This window comes from Carassius carassius, chromosome 23 (genome assembly GCF_963082965.1).
Source record: "Carassius carassius chromosome 23, fCarCar2.1, whole genome shotgun sequence".
NCBI classification, from domain to species: domain Eukaryota; kingdom Metazoa; phylum Chordata; class Actinopteri; order Cypriniformes; family Cyprinidae; genus Carassius; species Carassius carassius.
This window is the reverse complement of record NC_081777.1, coordinates 28,019,799-28,035,378: the sequence shown is the minus strand read 5'-3', so window position 1 is coordinate 28,035,378 and position 15,580 is coordinate 28,019,799. Positions and strand designations below refer to the sequence as shown.

General features: G+C 38.7%; 1 protein-coding gene across 11 annotated transcripts in view; it reads right to left on the bottom strand.

Annotated features, from left to right (window-relative positions):
* Positions 1 to 15,580, bottom strand: part of frmd4a (FERM domain containing 4A) — a 154,469-nt gene that overhangs the window by 12,210 nt on the left and 126,679 nt on the right. For 8 of the 11 annotated variants that reach the window (XM_059506814.1, XM_059506811.1, XM_059506812.1 and 5 more), the window contains exons 8-14: positions 15,432 to 15,515; positions 14,969 to 15,034; positions 14,304 to 14,361; positions 13,993 to 14,079; positions 4,812 to 4,887; positions 2,737 to 2,879; positions 2,278 to 2,419 (exon numbers count right to left, since the gene is read on the bottom strand). In XM_059506814.1, coding sequence (XP_059362797.1) covers positions 2,278 to 2,419; positions 2,737 to 2,879; positions 4,812 to 4,887; positions 13,993 to 14,079; positions 14,304 to 14,361; positions 14,969 to 15,034; positions 15,432 to 15,515 — 656 coding nt within the window. Of the gene's footprint in view, positions 1 to 2,277; positions 2,420 to 2,736; positions 2,880 to 4,810; positions 4,888 to 13,992; positions 14,080 to 14,303; positions 14,362 to 14,968; positions 15,035 to 15,431; positions 15,516 to 15,580 lie in introns of all 11 variants that reach the window. The other 3 variants (XM_059506809.1, XM_059506806.1, XM_059506804.1) reach the window with 1 other exon arrangement.

Here is a 15,580-nt window from a genome sequence, read left to right as displayed (position 1 = left end):
GTCTAAAGTGACAGTAAAGACATTTATAACGTTACAAAATAAATATTGCTCTTTTAAACTCTTGTCTGTTTTCAAGATTAATGATAAGAAGAAATGTTTCTGGAGCACCAAATCTGCATCTTATAATGATTTCTGAAGGATCACGTCATACTGTGAGTAATGATGCTGAAAATCCAGCTTTGCCATCACAGGAATGAATTACAGTTTGAAAAAATTGAAATGTGATTTTAAATTGTAATAATATTTTACAGTATTGCTGTTTTTACTGTGTTTTTGATCAAATAAATGCAGCCTTGGTTAAAATCTTGGTTAAAATCTTAGGGACTCCAAACTTTGGAGTTGAATGGTAGTGTATTTTGGACTGAAAAAATATTTAGTGGTATTTTAAATATTTTTTATTGGACACACTAAGATAAAGTAAATACTCCAGAAACACACTGAACATATGAGTGAACCAGAGTGGGAATTCTTGTCTCCCAGTTCCTGTGAGTATGCGTGACAGGAGAATTTAGCTGCAAGAGCTTTTCCTCTTCGCCAAGTTTGGATTTGCTGAGTTGCCAAATAAATCCATCAATTTTGCTTCCCAGTGGAAAGCATTCTGCACGGGGATGTGAAGTGAAAGACGTTAAGAGAAAATTAGTAATGGAGACATACATTTGGGCTGGGTGGGGTTCATGGGAACTCCAGAGGGGAAGAACTGTCCTGTGGGGAACCTATGAAGCAAAACTACTGCAAAGAAAGGCATCACACTGCATGACACACAAAAACAGAATAATTCTGTCATTGGAACAGAGCGTCTCTGTGAAAACTCTCTACCCTTTCAGACACTACATATAAAGAGACAGGAGATTTCTGAAGCATTTACAGTGCAATTACACACACATGCACCCGTGGATGAAATCAATGTCTTACATTATCGACTGAAAAGCAAGTTTTTTGTGTGTGTGAATGGGGGGGGGTTTGGGTTGTGCTAAATGTCGGCGCACTAACTACTAGACAAGACTGAAAAGCAAGTTTAAAGTTGATGCAAAAGCTAAATTGATTTTGTTATTTTACTTAATGCTTTGCCTGGGCTTATTGTGCACAATTCATGCATGCTTTTGAAAAAACCCACTTCTAAAGTACTTCCTTGCTTTGCTTCTGAAGCAACATTCCTTGTCAGATGACATAACGAGCCTTAACTCTACAGTCCTACTCTACAATTTCTCTCTATGAATAACCAAATTAATTCAGAAATCACAGAAGTAAAATGGTTTGCAAACGCTGGTTCATTTTCATGCTGTATAACCAAAGCAAACAACTCCAAAATATAAGGTCTGTCCAAGCCTCCACTATGATCTAATCTCTCATGTGTGGTCAGTGATTAAGAGGCTGAAGACACATGGCTCAGATGAAAGAGAGATCATATGACTGACACCAGAGGAGTCCTGCTACAATGACATTTAATTCATGATACCTGACACCACGGCAGGAGTCCAAATTCAGCATCAAGACAAGCTATTCTCACTCTCACCTCGTAGAAAATGTACACACATGCCCACACCCCAAAACTCCCAGTGTATGACATCATCATTACCATGAGAACACTGGATTCACACATATAACAGGACAGAGTGTTCGAAACCAAGTGCGCACTACAAGACTGAAGTTTGTCGGCCTTGTTTTAAGTTATTTTACAACCAGCCACACATCAATGCCGACTTACCCTTAACACTAGCTGCAGATGCAATGCAAAATTTCTACAGAACCCTTAAAGGGAAATGGGAGGAAAATATATATTTAATTGCTTTTGCATCCTCTTCACAAAAGCTCTGTGAGCAAAAACAAAGTATGCCAGGGAAAAAAACAAACAAACAAACAAAAAAAAACATATTAGAAACCATTTGCAAGAGAATGCAGTTTTTCTGGGGAACAATCGTTTTGTTAGAAAACACAATGTTTTGCGAGTGAATGGAACATTTTTTGGGGAATACAATACTGTTGCAAGAGAATGCAAATGTTTTGCACAAAATTTCTCGGGGGACTGTGGGTGAATGCAAAGTTTATTGGGCCAACACAATATTTTTGCACAGTGAACGCAAATGTATGAGAGCGAATGCAAAGTTTGTCAGGGAACACAGTACTTTTGCAAGAAAATTTTTCCAATCTCCAAAAATTTCAAACTATGAACACTTTATATTCATGTGAGGAAGTAATTTCTGGATGATAGCTGTAAACAGGAAGTAAGTAATCTTGTAATCCCACCTGTTTTGTGTGATTGTGTGTGCGTGTTCTGACCTGAGGACAACAGGCTTCCGCTGCTGCCGCTGATGATTTTGCCTTTGCTGCCCATGTTGGCCAGTTTGGAGGTCTTGAGGGTTCCTGTTTCTGTCAGGTCTATGGCTATCTCATTCAGACTGCGTGCTGCGTGGATCTTACTCTGAGAGACAGAGAGAGTGAATTTGCTTGCCAGCTGTGTCGAGTGTGTCAGAATGTTCCAAGAGAAGAACAAGTGTAACAGAAACAAAATCAAATCTTGAGCAAAATCAGAGACAGTTATGTGTGTATGTGTGTGTGTAAGTGTATGTGGCCCTGAGGATTGCAGAGAGACGGCTGTCTAGACGGTGAGACAGTTAGAGGTAGACCACAGAAACACAGGAAAGTCGATGTAGTAAGAGCGAAGTTATCAACCAAACACACACACATTGATACAAGAAACACATCTGACGACAGATCCAAAAACAAACAAACACTCACCTTGCTCTGTTTGCGGTCCAGGTAGAACTGGTGTTGGCTGATGGCCATGGCCCAGATGGATTTGATGAGGGTGGGACAGGCGTACCAGGTGTGCACAGCGATGCCACTGTGACCAAACGTCCTCCGCGTTACCGACGCCCTACAGTTGGAGCAAACACAAAACGACTTTATATTCACTGAATTTTATGACATTGTCAGTGTAGAAACAGATGTCAAAATGTGTATAACTTATATTTTAACAGATGCACACCATCTTTTTGTTTGGCATTTCAATAAATACACAGTCAAAAAATGTTACCGCCTCTACACTGAAGGAACCACATCCAAAGACACATAAACACATCCAATAAACAGACCTGTGACCACGTTATGTTGCTTGGATAGTTACGCTAATGCGTATAAAATGATAAAATATTTTGCTTCACTGTAAATTTGAAAATATCTTCCAATCTCTACCATCCAAAAGTTTGGGATCAGTAAGGTTTTTAATGTTTTTGAAAGACGTCTCTTATGCTCACCTAGGCTGCATTTATTCGACCAAAAATACAGTAAAAACTGTAATATTGTGTAATATTGTTATTAGGATATAATCTATATATCCCTATAGATATATATCCTTTTTTATATATTTTAAAATGTAATTTATTCATTTGATGACAAAGCTGAATTTCCAGCATCATTACTACAGTCTTCATTCAAATTTTAGTGTACACTTAGATAATACAAAAATACATAAAAATTCATACACACACACACACACACACACACACACACACAAAAAAACCTAAAGTGCATTTAAATTCTATTGTCTGATATTTTATTAGCTACCAGTATGATATATATTTATGTGGGAGAAATGAAATGTGAACTGGTGTTAGCACATAATACTCCCGACAGCTCTGCAATGTATCGGCTTAACATACCGCACACAGCGCAGCCCACAAGCACACACACCATTACACTGTGGTCAAACCCAGCGCACGTGTGTGTCCTGTGATGGGCTTTATAAAATCCTCCAGGCCTCTCCACTAGAACAAAGATAAACAGCAGACCCTCATGTTCTGACTCTTATCAAAACTATGTTAGCGTATGTGCGTATGTTGCATTGACTTTACCTGAATGACAGTAAACTTAACAAGAAGGAAAATACATCATAGTCCCTCATGCTGCAAAATAAACAGATTGTTTCATCTTCCTAAACTGTTTTGCGCTCTTTCATGTCTTATTTCCCCAGCCTCCAGCATTTCTGTGAACTCCCTCAGTGTTCTCCTCGTTTCTGGGCTGTCGTGGTGGTTGTTTGAACAGCGTGAATGAGGCGGCTTATCTGTCAGCGTCTGAGGCAGCATGTGCTGCTGCTTTTGGCAGCTTCTGCTCTTCTGAAAAGACTAACCAGCCCTCGGCACATACTGATGATGTCATGAGGGTCTGATTAAACCCTGAACTCATCCTAATATTGACAGAGAGAACGTCGGCACAAACTGAAGATCCGAAACAAATATAAGTTTTGACAGGACAAAAGAGAGAACTGAGATCAAACTCCAACAACATCTCAATCTCTACAAATAGACAGATAAAACGAGGAGACCATGTTTTTGTCCATTTGTTCCAGCCATACTTCTGCCCTCTTCTCCACAAGAAGTCAGAAATTTTTATCCAATAACAGATAGCTTAGCTTGTGGACGCAAAACAACTAGATGTAACTACGAACTATGAACCAGTGAAAACTATTTTTCTCTTCAGGAACAAGAGGACACTAAAATGAGTTTTCCTGTCAAAGCCTGATATATTTTCAAGATTAAACAAAACTAAGCTTGTATAGCTGATGTGTAGATCTTAGATGACTTCTAAGTAATTCAAATTATTTTCACACTTTAATCCATAGAATAAAAAAAGGACAATACATACACAGCTGAGATCTTTCAAATGTTTCATGAGATCAAACTGCTGCTGAGATGTTGTTAAAGTGGGGCCCACAACATGTACTGTCAGTGTAATTGACAGATTGTTTGTAAGCCTATACAGTTCATGACCTGTAAGTGTGAGTAAACACATGTAGGCTGTAAAATAGATTTACCTTCTCGGATCATGTACTTCCACTGAGAACTTCTTCTCCCTGAAGTACAGATTCTCCAACTGTCTCCATTGGAACACCTGCAGAGATGAGAGAACGTTTTTACAACATTCCCAAAACCTCAATCAAACATTCCAAAGTTGGTGCTCCAACGACTTTAAACTCCTTCCAGATTAGAAAACTTCAGGAAAAGGCTCTAAAAGAAAATCCAGAAGTCAAGTCCAAGCCAAGATGTTTTACTTTTCTGTGCACTTTTCTGCTTATGGTGAGTGTGAGAGAGTAAAATCCTCCTTAAGCACAGGAGAACAATGAGTCCTCCTCTGTAAATGTGTAGAAAGAGAGATACTGTTTGGATCAAGAGCGATGGAGAGAGAGAGAGCAAGCAAGAGTGGGAGGGGACAGCCCCCTTCCGAACCTCTCTTCCCTCTGGGACACACACTTCCTGTGGGTGGGGTTTATGGAGAGTTTAGAGTGATGTGTTTTTATGTGTGCTGTAGTAACCCCTCAAAATTCAGTGTTTTGTTAAACTATTTTCTTTTGTTAAAAACTTTTCCCCTCATTCACTCAAGAAACCTGGTTCTGGTTCTCATTATACATAATCACGCACACACACACGGCTGTCTGTGGTACACGCATTGGACTCCTGGAGTCATCAGCTGCACAGACACAAAAAAAAACTCAATAGAAATAGAGACTGGTGGAGAAACTGGCATGAATATATGAATAGTTTGGTTCCAAAATGTGATAAACGTCATTTAAAATGGGGGAAAAAAGGGGAAGTTGTGGCCTAATGCTTAGAGAGTCGAAAGGTTGTGGGTTCAAGTCTCGTACTGGCAGGGATTGTCGGTGGGAGGAGTGAATGTACAGAGCATTAATTCTGAGTATGGGTCACCATACTTGGCCACATCACGTCACTTTCACTTAAAAAAAAATTAGTTCCCGCCTAAATCAGTATTGCATCTGTTCGGTATTGAAAAGTATATTTTATTTTAATGCAAAACGCGATATCTGCTGTGTTATTCTGTCATGTTTTTTCCCTATCCTTCCAAACAGTGACAAACGCCAGTCTCCCTTCTCTGCAGAATTTGATACATCCGCTCAACCAATCACAGCGCACCTTTCCACGCATTGTATACAGTAACTGACAAGCTACGCAATATTGTGTTGATAATCCCAAATAGATCACCTTTGATTATGAATGTGATATTGTGTAGCTTGTCAGTGATCTACGGCTCTGTGTATTAAATGCCGCTAAATCTGAAAGCATGTGATGGAGATTTACTACTGATCACTAAACCACGTTACTGAAGAGATGTGCATTTATCAAGCAGCCTTAAAACAAATTATAATTTGATTAACCTGTGGTGGTTACTGCGGTGGTGAAGAAATGTAAAAATGTGTATTAATACAATTAGTGTTGACCACGTTCAGAGGCTGTCATATATGGCTGACGTATGTAACAACTTACTTTGTTGTATATTTTCAACAGTTTCAATATAAAAAATATATTTTATATTAATTCAATGGATTTATTGCATTTTGGGGAAAAAATAATCAGTTTTTAAAATAAATCTTTGAAAATCTAAATCTGGATTTGAATTTTTTATGTTATTATAACCTAAAGATGCTATGTGAAAGCTTGAAACAGAAAATAGTGGTTTTCATCTGGCCACTTTCTTGGTATAGAAAACACATTTTTACTCAAAATAAACTAAATAGATTTCTAGTGTTTTGGAACCAAACTCTTCATATAGTGTACATTTGCTGAAACTGTTATTTTCATTTATTAATAAAAAGAGCCTATACCATCTTTCCAAGGTATATAAAGAGGTATATACAATCTAAACTATCAATTACGTCCAAAATTGTTAACAGTCATTAAATGTACTTTGTATATAAGCATTCCTTAGCAAAGACCTTGATGTAAGAAAAAAAGAAGAAAATAAAGGAAAAGAGAAATGAAAAAATGATTGAAGAGAGTGGAGAGAGAAGGGGAGGGGGCTGGCTTGAAGAGCTCAAGAATTTTAATAGCCTGGGAAAACAATGGACAGATGAAGGAAGAGGGGAGGGAAGCAACATAGTTAGACACACACACAAACACAAAACTATTTCATATATATCACTAGGATTGGGAATTAAGAACCGTTTCTTATTCAGAACTGATTCCATTTTTTATTTAAATATACTGGTATCACATGACTTGCACAGCATTCGTTTCTGGTAACGGTCCTTTAACATCTTCAGTATTCCACTGATGCAGATAACATACTGCATTAAAAGAGTCTTTCTTCATGTCTACTAAATCTACAATTTTAGATAAAATGAGATTACAATATGAATCGCATGATTTGATGAATTGCAATATAAATCACTGAAATGAGAGAGAAAGACAAGTTGATGCACAATAATACAAAGAATCACAAGAATACAGAACTACAATGTGTAAACAAATGACTCTTTCTTTGGTCTAATGATACATATAACTAAAATAAAACATAGTAATGAAAGTAGTAGAAATAAAATTAATAAACAACATTAAAATATCTTACCAATAATAATATTATTTTGCTCAGTATATTGTTCCTCAGAAGTACTGAATGAATCATTAATTCAATTCAAATTTATTTATAAGTACTTTAAAAACCACAGCATATACCAAAGTGCTGTACTGTTAAAAGACTAATTAATATAAAACAGAGCGACATTAAGTCATTTAGTGAAATGGAAGCAGAATAGTTCAATTTCTTATGCTTTCTGTCCCAAAAAGTAATGGATACAGTGCAACTGAACAGCACAGAGATTTTGATGGCGTGAATGTTTCGTGGTGTTTATGAGAGGCTTTGATGGTCTCATGGGACCAAGAACAAACTTGACCCTTAACACTTTCAAAACAACTTTCATTATGGAGATACAAATCTCTCTCTCCTTAACAGAGGGAGAGGAAAAAGAAAGCGAGGGAGGCTACTATGTTCCATGACATCTAAACACTCTGTAGCATGGTGTAGTTATAAGAGCCAATGAGGCATGGAGCATTTACCACACCAGAGTATTTTGGGCATAGTGAGGTGAACTCACTGGGGACTTCAGCTATTGTTCTGGATTGAAACAATTTTGGCTGAAAGTGTGTGTGATTTTGGGCCATGCAGTCAAGAGAGGCTGTAAGAGAGAAAAGGTATTTTTAAATGGGGCCCATGTGCCCAGTGATGTGCTGAATCCTGGTTAGTTCCAGCAAATATTTCACTGACAGCTGAACCGTGTTCTAGTCATCATGTTGTTTGGTTATTTAGATCTGTGGAAACAGGGTTAAATCTTGTTCTGGACTTCAAAGGATTTTAATGAAGGCTCACAGCCATGGTGATGGGGTCCAGAGATTGGCTATGCCTGTGTCTGAATACCCCACCTCTGTTCTTATGCAGTTGATTCCAATAAAGTTTAGCATGCAGTTCAACTAAAAGCATGCAAGCACAACACATACACGAATGTTGAGTGAAAGTCTATTTTTATTTAGATGATCCCATTTTCCTTTTTTTTAGTTTTCATTAAAATAGATGTACACTACCGTTCAAAAGTTTGATAGGGGTATGACTCAATTATTTATTTATTTATTAATTATTATGCTTTTCACTTTTAGAATTTTAGTCAGTGTGTAGTGTGTATGTTTGGGCATAAAAAAAGATCTACGAAGTTACAAATCTCAAAGTACACTCCAAACGGTGATAATTTGTTTTTAAAAAATCCTACTACAATTACAACGAACGGCTCGTTTGGACTACAGTGTTGTTTTGGGGGGTTTTGTGATGTCACAAAGCGTCCCATTAGAATATCACTAAAATAAATCCCACCTATGGAAATATGAATGGCTGGGGGGTGGGGTGGGATGAAGTCATGGTTAGAACACTTGGTTGAGTGCATCGGACAAGATGATGACGAAGAAGTGCTGCTGTAGCGTCAAGTTTTTGCAAGTTATTAGTCATGCACCTGAATAATTATGTATGTAAATATGCATGTTACAATTATGAAAACGTTTTTATAAATTGCTGACAATACAATACTGGACAATGAAGAATTTACACTTCAATTATGAGACTATAGTGGTTCTCATATATTGATTTATTTGTGGTGCCTGCCACAAATAGATTTTCAAAAGGCTTTGCCTTTGTTGAATAAACATTAAACATTGATTATAATGGGTTCTACTGTTTATCCACTCGGATCCGGTGTAGACACCCAGTTAGGAAATGTGATGTGACCGATGTAAACACAAGCACTGACTGAGTGGTCGCGATCAGCATGCAGAGATCCACAGATTAGACTGCCGTTAAAAATGAACCATCTATTCATCATATCATCATGCAAAACTAAGAATTAGAATCATTGTAATGTGACGATCAAATGTAGGTGTGATGGGTGGCGGGCCAATAATTTATTTGAAGTAACGGACTCGGATGACGTTTGAGCTCATCCGCACATCTCTACACTGACCTGAGTCGCCAGTAGCAAAACAATGGAGCACACTCGGCTAAACAAACTAAGTAATGACACAATTTAGAAGCATTTCATCTGCGTTATATGTTCTGTAAAAATAAAAATCATATCGGCGGCATATTTGCAGATACAGTCTCATAACGACCGATAATACTGACAAAGCGATATATTGGTCGGGCTCTAAAATAAATAAATAAAATCTTTCAGTGCATTATGGGATTGCCTAATCTTCCAATAATACATGCAATGCTGCATTTGATTTTGACCGAAATGAGCATAATTTTGTTTAAATTTACTTTTAATTGAGACAATGATGCCTTATAATCTTGCATTTATAGACAGTAAATCAGGTTTTAGAAGAGCTAACCACTTATTAAAACATAATCCTATTAGGGATGTGCACGGATAGTCGAACATTCGAATATTCATTCTGCTCTAATTATTCGATAAATAAAAATGATATTCGAATTTCGCAAAAAAAAAAAAAAAAAAGTTCACAATAAAACCTAATTTGGTCACTTTTTATTTTGGTCGCTGATTCTCCATGGCATATTTGAAGGTGTATGCAAGCAAAAAATAATTAATGAATGATTAAGGGGCCATTCACATATCGCGCCTAATAAGGCGTGGAAAAGGCTATGCGCGCCACTTTCTCCTTCTTTCCAAAGCGCTCGGGCAGAAGCGCTCCTGAGGCGACGCGTTCTCTCCATGAAGACGCGGAAATTTCAGCAAAGGATAAATGGATTTGCAGCACAAAAAAAATCGCTTTCAGTAGCTCTGCTACTAAATTTATTTCAAAATGGCAATCCATATACAGCTATGATCAGCTGTTCCTTCATCTTGGCTGAGCTTTCAACATTGTTACAGGAAAGGATGAAGCTGAATGTTTAGTTCTTGTCACATTACCTGCGGTGCGCTTGCGGCATTCTGAAAGTTGAGATGTTTTTAACTCGATGCAGTGCGGACGCGCCTGGAAAAAACGGGACCACGTCGCACCGCGTGCGAATCACGACCGCGTCGCTTCCATTATGAGCGTGCATACCGCGCGTCTACATTGGAAATAATGGACTTGAGCATGCAAAAGACGCGATATGTGAACGCCCCCTAAAAGAACTGCGGTCTTCTAGTACTTCAAATATGCCGTGGAGAATCACAGAAAGTGATCCAAGAACATTGTTGCAGCATCTCTCAAGCAACGAATAAACACCGCTAACTTGGAGAATGCAGTGAAAACTCCTCTTCTCGCGTCTGCCCTAGACCCTCGGCACAAACATCTCAGGTTTCTCGATGAAAACATGAGAGAAGTAAGAAAAAAAACCTTTTTTGAACATTATCAGAACATTTTCCTTTATGCGAGGGGTGCGGATGCAGTCGCCACGATGAAGAAGATGCAATGCCCACTCGTCCGAAAAGGCTGAGCCAGTTCTCCAGCGATGATTACAGAGAGTCCAGCCGAGACGAGTGGGAACAGTTCTTGCTGGAGCCATGTATTCCACCAGATGAGGATCCCATTCAGTGGTGAAACGAAAACACGAAGCGCTTCACAAAACGTATTCGCTTAGCACACCGTTGTGAGTCCCGCCAACGTCTGTGTCGTCAGAGCGCGTTTTCTCCGCGGCCGGCCTTATTGTTAACAGACTAAGGAGCCGACTTTCCCCCAATCATGTTTACATGCCCGTATTTCTTAACAAGAACATTTGAAACAATAGAAAAAAAAGCAAAAAAGATTTGCTGACAGTTTAAAAGTTAAGTGTAAGCTACATTCTGTACAATAGCCTAATTGCTGCATTGCTACTAATTGCTACTTAATTTAAATAAACGAATATTCGAATATTCGTTTTTTGTGAGCTCAAATATTCGAATGTGATATTTGTGGAAAACGCCCATCCCTAATTCCTGTCTAGAGTTCAAGCATAAAAATGTCAACATAAGGGAAATTTGATTTTAAGGAGTCTCAGTGTAAATGTCATTTCGTCACTATGACTGTTCACTGCAGTTGCTTTTATTATAATGCACAACGCCCACACTGCAGTCTGTCTGTACATAGAATAATACAACAAACCCCCACCCCTTTCTCTAACAAAGACAAGTACAGAGTACAGGAAGACTGTGTGTGTGGCATGGTATTTACTTAGCCGGAGCTATAGCGAGCGCTTATGAGAAAAGACAGGGTATTGGAAAGGTCAAAGGTCACTAGCAGCAGACAGGATAAAAACAATCACTGGTGACTCAAGGGCTGCAATCCCATGATTCATAGCTATAATGTCACATCTGGCTAGAAGGGCAGCTATACATTTTTTTTAGATTGGCTATGCTGTTTTTATGTTTTACAAGGCAAGAATCTTTCAGTTAGTAGAGCTAATGAGTTGATCCAAACCAATCAGAAACAGCAGCAAACATGCCAGTTTTTGGGGAGTGGTCCCGCATTCGTCAGACGCACTAATGTTTCCAGTATGTTTTGTGTTGTCAGGGCGACAGTAATCCTGCGGGTGTCTGCTGCTGGGTTTCCTGTTGTGGGTTTTGGAGTCAGCGAGGCTGGGGAGGGAGTTTAGGTAGAGGACAATAGCTCTTGAGAAACACATGCACCCCAATTCATGATGAAACCACAACTGTACTCGTCACACCTCTGTGAAACTTTACACACACACCTTGGCACAAATGCTCTGTGGTTTCTCATTAGAAGAGGGTTTAAATTAGTTTAAAACTCATTAAGCAAACCCAACCATTAACTCACCGAGTCTGCAACTTTTAGTGTGTGGCATATTTAACAGTATATCCCACAGTCTCTCACACACACTGCATACAGATGGAGAACAGCCACAACCCATTAGCGCATGTGAGCTTATCATCAAAACATTAAAATGTGCATATGTGATGAAGGCAAACTGTGTAATGAGAACATTAGTGGCAATGGCCCATCTGAAATACAGATCAGTGGAAAGTTGCAGCCTGGCATTTGAACGCAGGGCTAGACGTCCGATTGTTCTTTGTGATTAAAATAATAGTTCACACAAGACTGAACATATTGTCATCCTTTACTCACTCCTATGCCATTTCTTATTACCATTAAATTTTTTCCCCTCTATACAATAAAAGTCAGTGGGGTCCAATGTTGTTGCACTGTATCAACAAAAATAGTTAAAACATTTTTTAAACTACCGTATTTTTCGGACTATAAGTCGCACCTGAGTATAAGTCGCATCAGTCCAAAAATAGGTCACGATGAGGGAAAAACATATATAAGTCGCACTGGACTATAAGTCGCATTTATTTAGAACCAAGAACCAAGAGAAAACATTACCGTCTACAGCCACGAGAGGGCGCTCTATGCTGCTTGGTGTAGACTACAGGAGCACTGAGCAGCATAGAGCGCCCTCTCGCGGCTGTAGACGGTAATGTTTTCTCTTGGTTCATTTCGCTCGGTTCATGTCAAATTAATTTTGATAAGTCGCACCTGACTATAAGTCGTAGGACCAGCCAAACTATGAAAAAAAGTGCGACTTATAGTCCGGAAAATACTGTATATTATTTTGCACTCTGCAATAGAAAAAGAAGTATTACAGGTTTAGATCATCAGGGTGAGAAAATGATGACGTTCATTTTTGGTTGAACTATCCCTTGGTGGATTTGTACGTACAGCTATAATTTTGTTTAGTTTGCATATGTGGCGTATTTGCAGACGCGTCTGTTCTTCTCGATGGTTTCTCTTCCCTCCATTCTGAGCTGCTCTTTGCTGCGTCGTTTCATTTCAACTCTCGTTTTCTGTAACAGATCCTTCTCTGTAAATAGGCCTGAGTTTGGCTTTTCGCTTGGCTGGATGTTCTGCTTTGAACACTATTTTTAGCTTGCGGTTTTGGGAAATGTTTTTCTGTTCCTCACCACAGGCTGAGGTTTTTGCCTGTCCTTTGGAGAGAACTTAAACAGGGGTATGTGCTGTGAGAATGGAAAACCAAAGCAAGCAGGACACACACCTGAAGTCATTCCGACAGCAAGCTTTTTTTCTGACTAAGACAGATTTGTAGCATTTCAGTTGAACTGGTGTCACTGATCGTCTGTCTGGAAGTTTGAGAGTCTCTGTCTAAAGTTACAAAAAAACACTATGGGGTCAGACTGCCAGAGGTCATGACCTATCTGAGGTCACCACACCCAAGCGTCAGATGGTCAGACTTCTCTTGGCTGACGTAATGGAGTTAAGCAAAGGTGACCAGGTGATGAACAGATATTCATACACATGCACAAACACAGCTCAAGCTAAGTTTCAAAATACAGCACAAGGGAAACTGCTTACATCCACTGGATTTTCTGCTAAGCAGAGAGTTTTAAAGGAGAAGTGGGATTTGTTTCTCTCCCTCATTAAGAAACAAAGAGCTTTTCTTAAAAAGCACTGTCATAAGCTACATTTTCAGAAGTGACTTGTTCTGGGTGGTTGCCTAAGTCAAAAAAGTATAATTTATCCATTTTATCACATGACAAGTAAGTCTGACCACTCAGAAAAGTAATGACACACCTCTTCTCAACAAGTGGAATGATTTAAGGTCTCGTTTCACTAGTTTCACTTGTGAGGGATGAATTTTGCCAAGCACTACTAATCAACATCAGGGAGGTAAAACTATTATGGGATGACCCAAGATGAAGAGATGTGAAGAGAGGACAAAAAGAAGTCAAACTGTAGTAAGTCCACAGAGAAAAGACAGTCTTACCTTTCTTGGTTTGACTTTGTCCTGGTAGTCATATTGAAAAATGCCTTTATAACTCAAACCCAGCCACCACGGGATACCCTGCTTATCCTGAGAGAGAGCAAGAGTGAGAAAAAATTAATGCGCACACATACACATGCTGATAAACAGAGAAGTGTCAGCTCATGGTTGATGAGAGCACGATTATCTTAAACACACTGAGTCTTAAGCATCCTTTAACACTTAAGTCAAGCGCTGATACTATAGGTCATGAGAATGTGTGTGTGGACTGACGGCTGTGATTATAAATTTTCCCTCCAAGCACACTGACCCACCTTAACAGCATAATAATGCACTCCATATGTGGGTAACGACTCCACTATACTCATATAGCTGTGAGAGAGAAGAAAGAAGAAATCATTGACAGTATGTTATGGATGTCTCATATGCAGACAATTTATATTAGCAGTGAACACATGGGAGTGGATCTCGGAAGTAGGATGCATGCAAAAGATTATCAGCACTGAAAGTGCAAGGATTTGGATACTTTTGAATTCAGACTTAGAATTTCACACTTTTCAAACAAAATGTTTCCCTAAAAGATGTTTTAGTATAATACAAGCATAAAAAACATATGTGTTCAAAATTTAAAGTATAATTCACTCAAAACTTGTTGGTTTTCTTTTGTGAAACACAATAAAAAACACTAATAAAAGTAAATTAAGTCAAAAGCATCAAAACTGAATGGTTCTTGCATGCCATGTGACCATATGTGATTTATAAGTTTGTATTGCATTGACTCCACTGATTCATAATATGGACAAAAAACAGCTAAAATATCTCATGTTTTCTTTTGCGTTCCACAGACGTTGTTTTTGGAATGACATAAGGGGGGCAAATGATGACGTTTCATTTTTGGCTAAAGATAAAAATGCATTTGGACACTTTTTGTTTATCAGATTTAAAGGAACATTTTGGTCAAGACAATATTCTTTCTTACTTGACGATAGCCTGGCCTCTGGACTGTCCACTTAGCTTCTTATAATGCTCAATGACCCGGTCCTCACTGCAACATAACACACACAGATTAGCGGCGACAGGTGACAATGGTCATGAGATGACAGCCTATTTCAATTCCGCAGGAACACAAAACAGACAAGAGGGAAAGCTTACAGATGTACAGAGACGCAGCCAATGAAATACAACACCATGAAGGAGATAAGTTCATACTTAGAACAGGAAGTACACCGGCCTGCTCAATATGAGTGTGTGAGTGAGAGTGTCTAAGACGGCAGCATCTGTGAAACACTTCATTCGCATCAAATAGAATTCGGGGAAAATTAGGTTAGAGAATTATTCTTGGGAATCCTTTCCCATGGTGCTCAGAGAACACAGAGCAGATACATCTCGTTAATACCTCTATTATCAGCTGACAGCTGTGTGTATAAGTGTGTGTGTCTTACCAGTATGCGAGTGAAGGGTGCTCTTTCAGTGCTTGTGTAGGCAGTGCTGGCAGTTTCTTCAGATCAGCCCTAGTAGCATCATTACTGTAAAAATAACAAAAAACACTCAGTAATAGAAGCAGCTAACAGAGCATAGTCAATCAGAATCA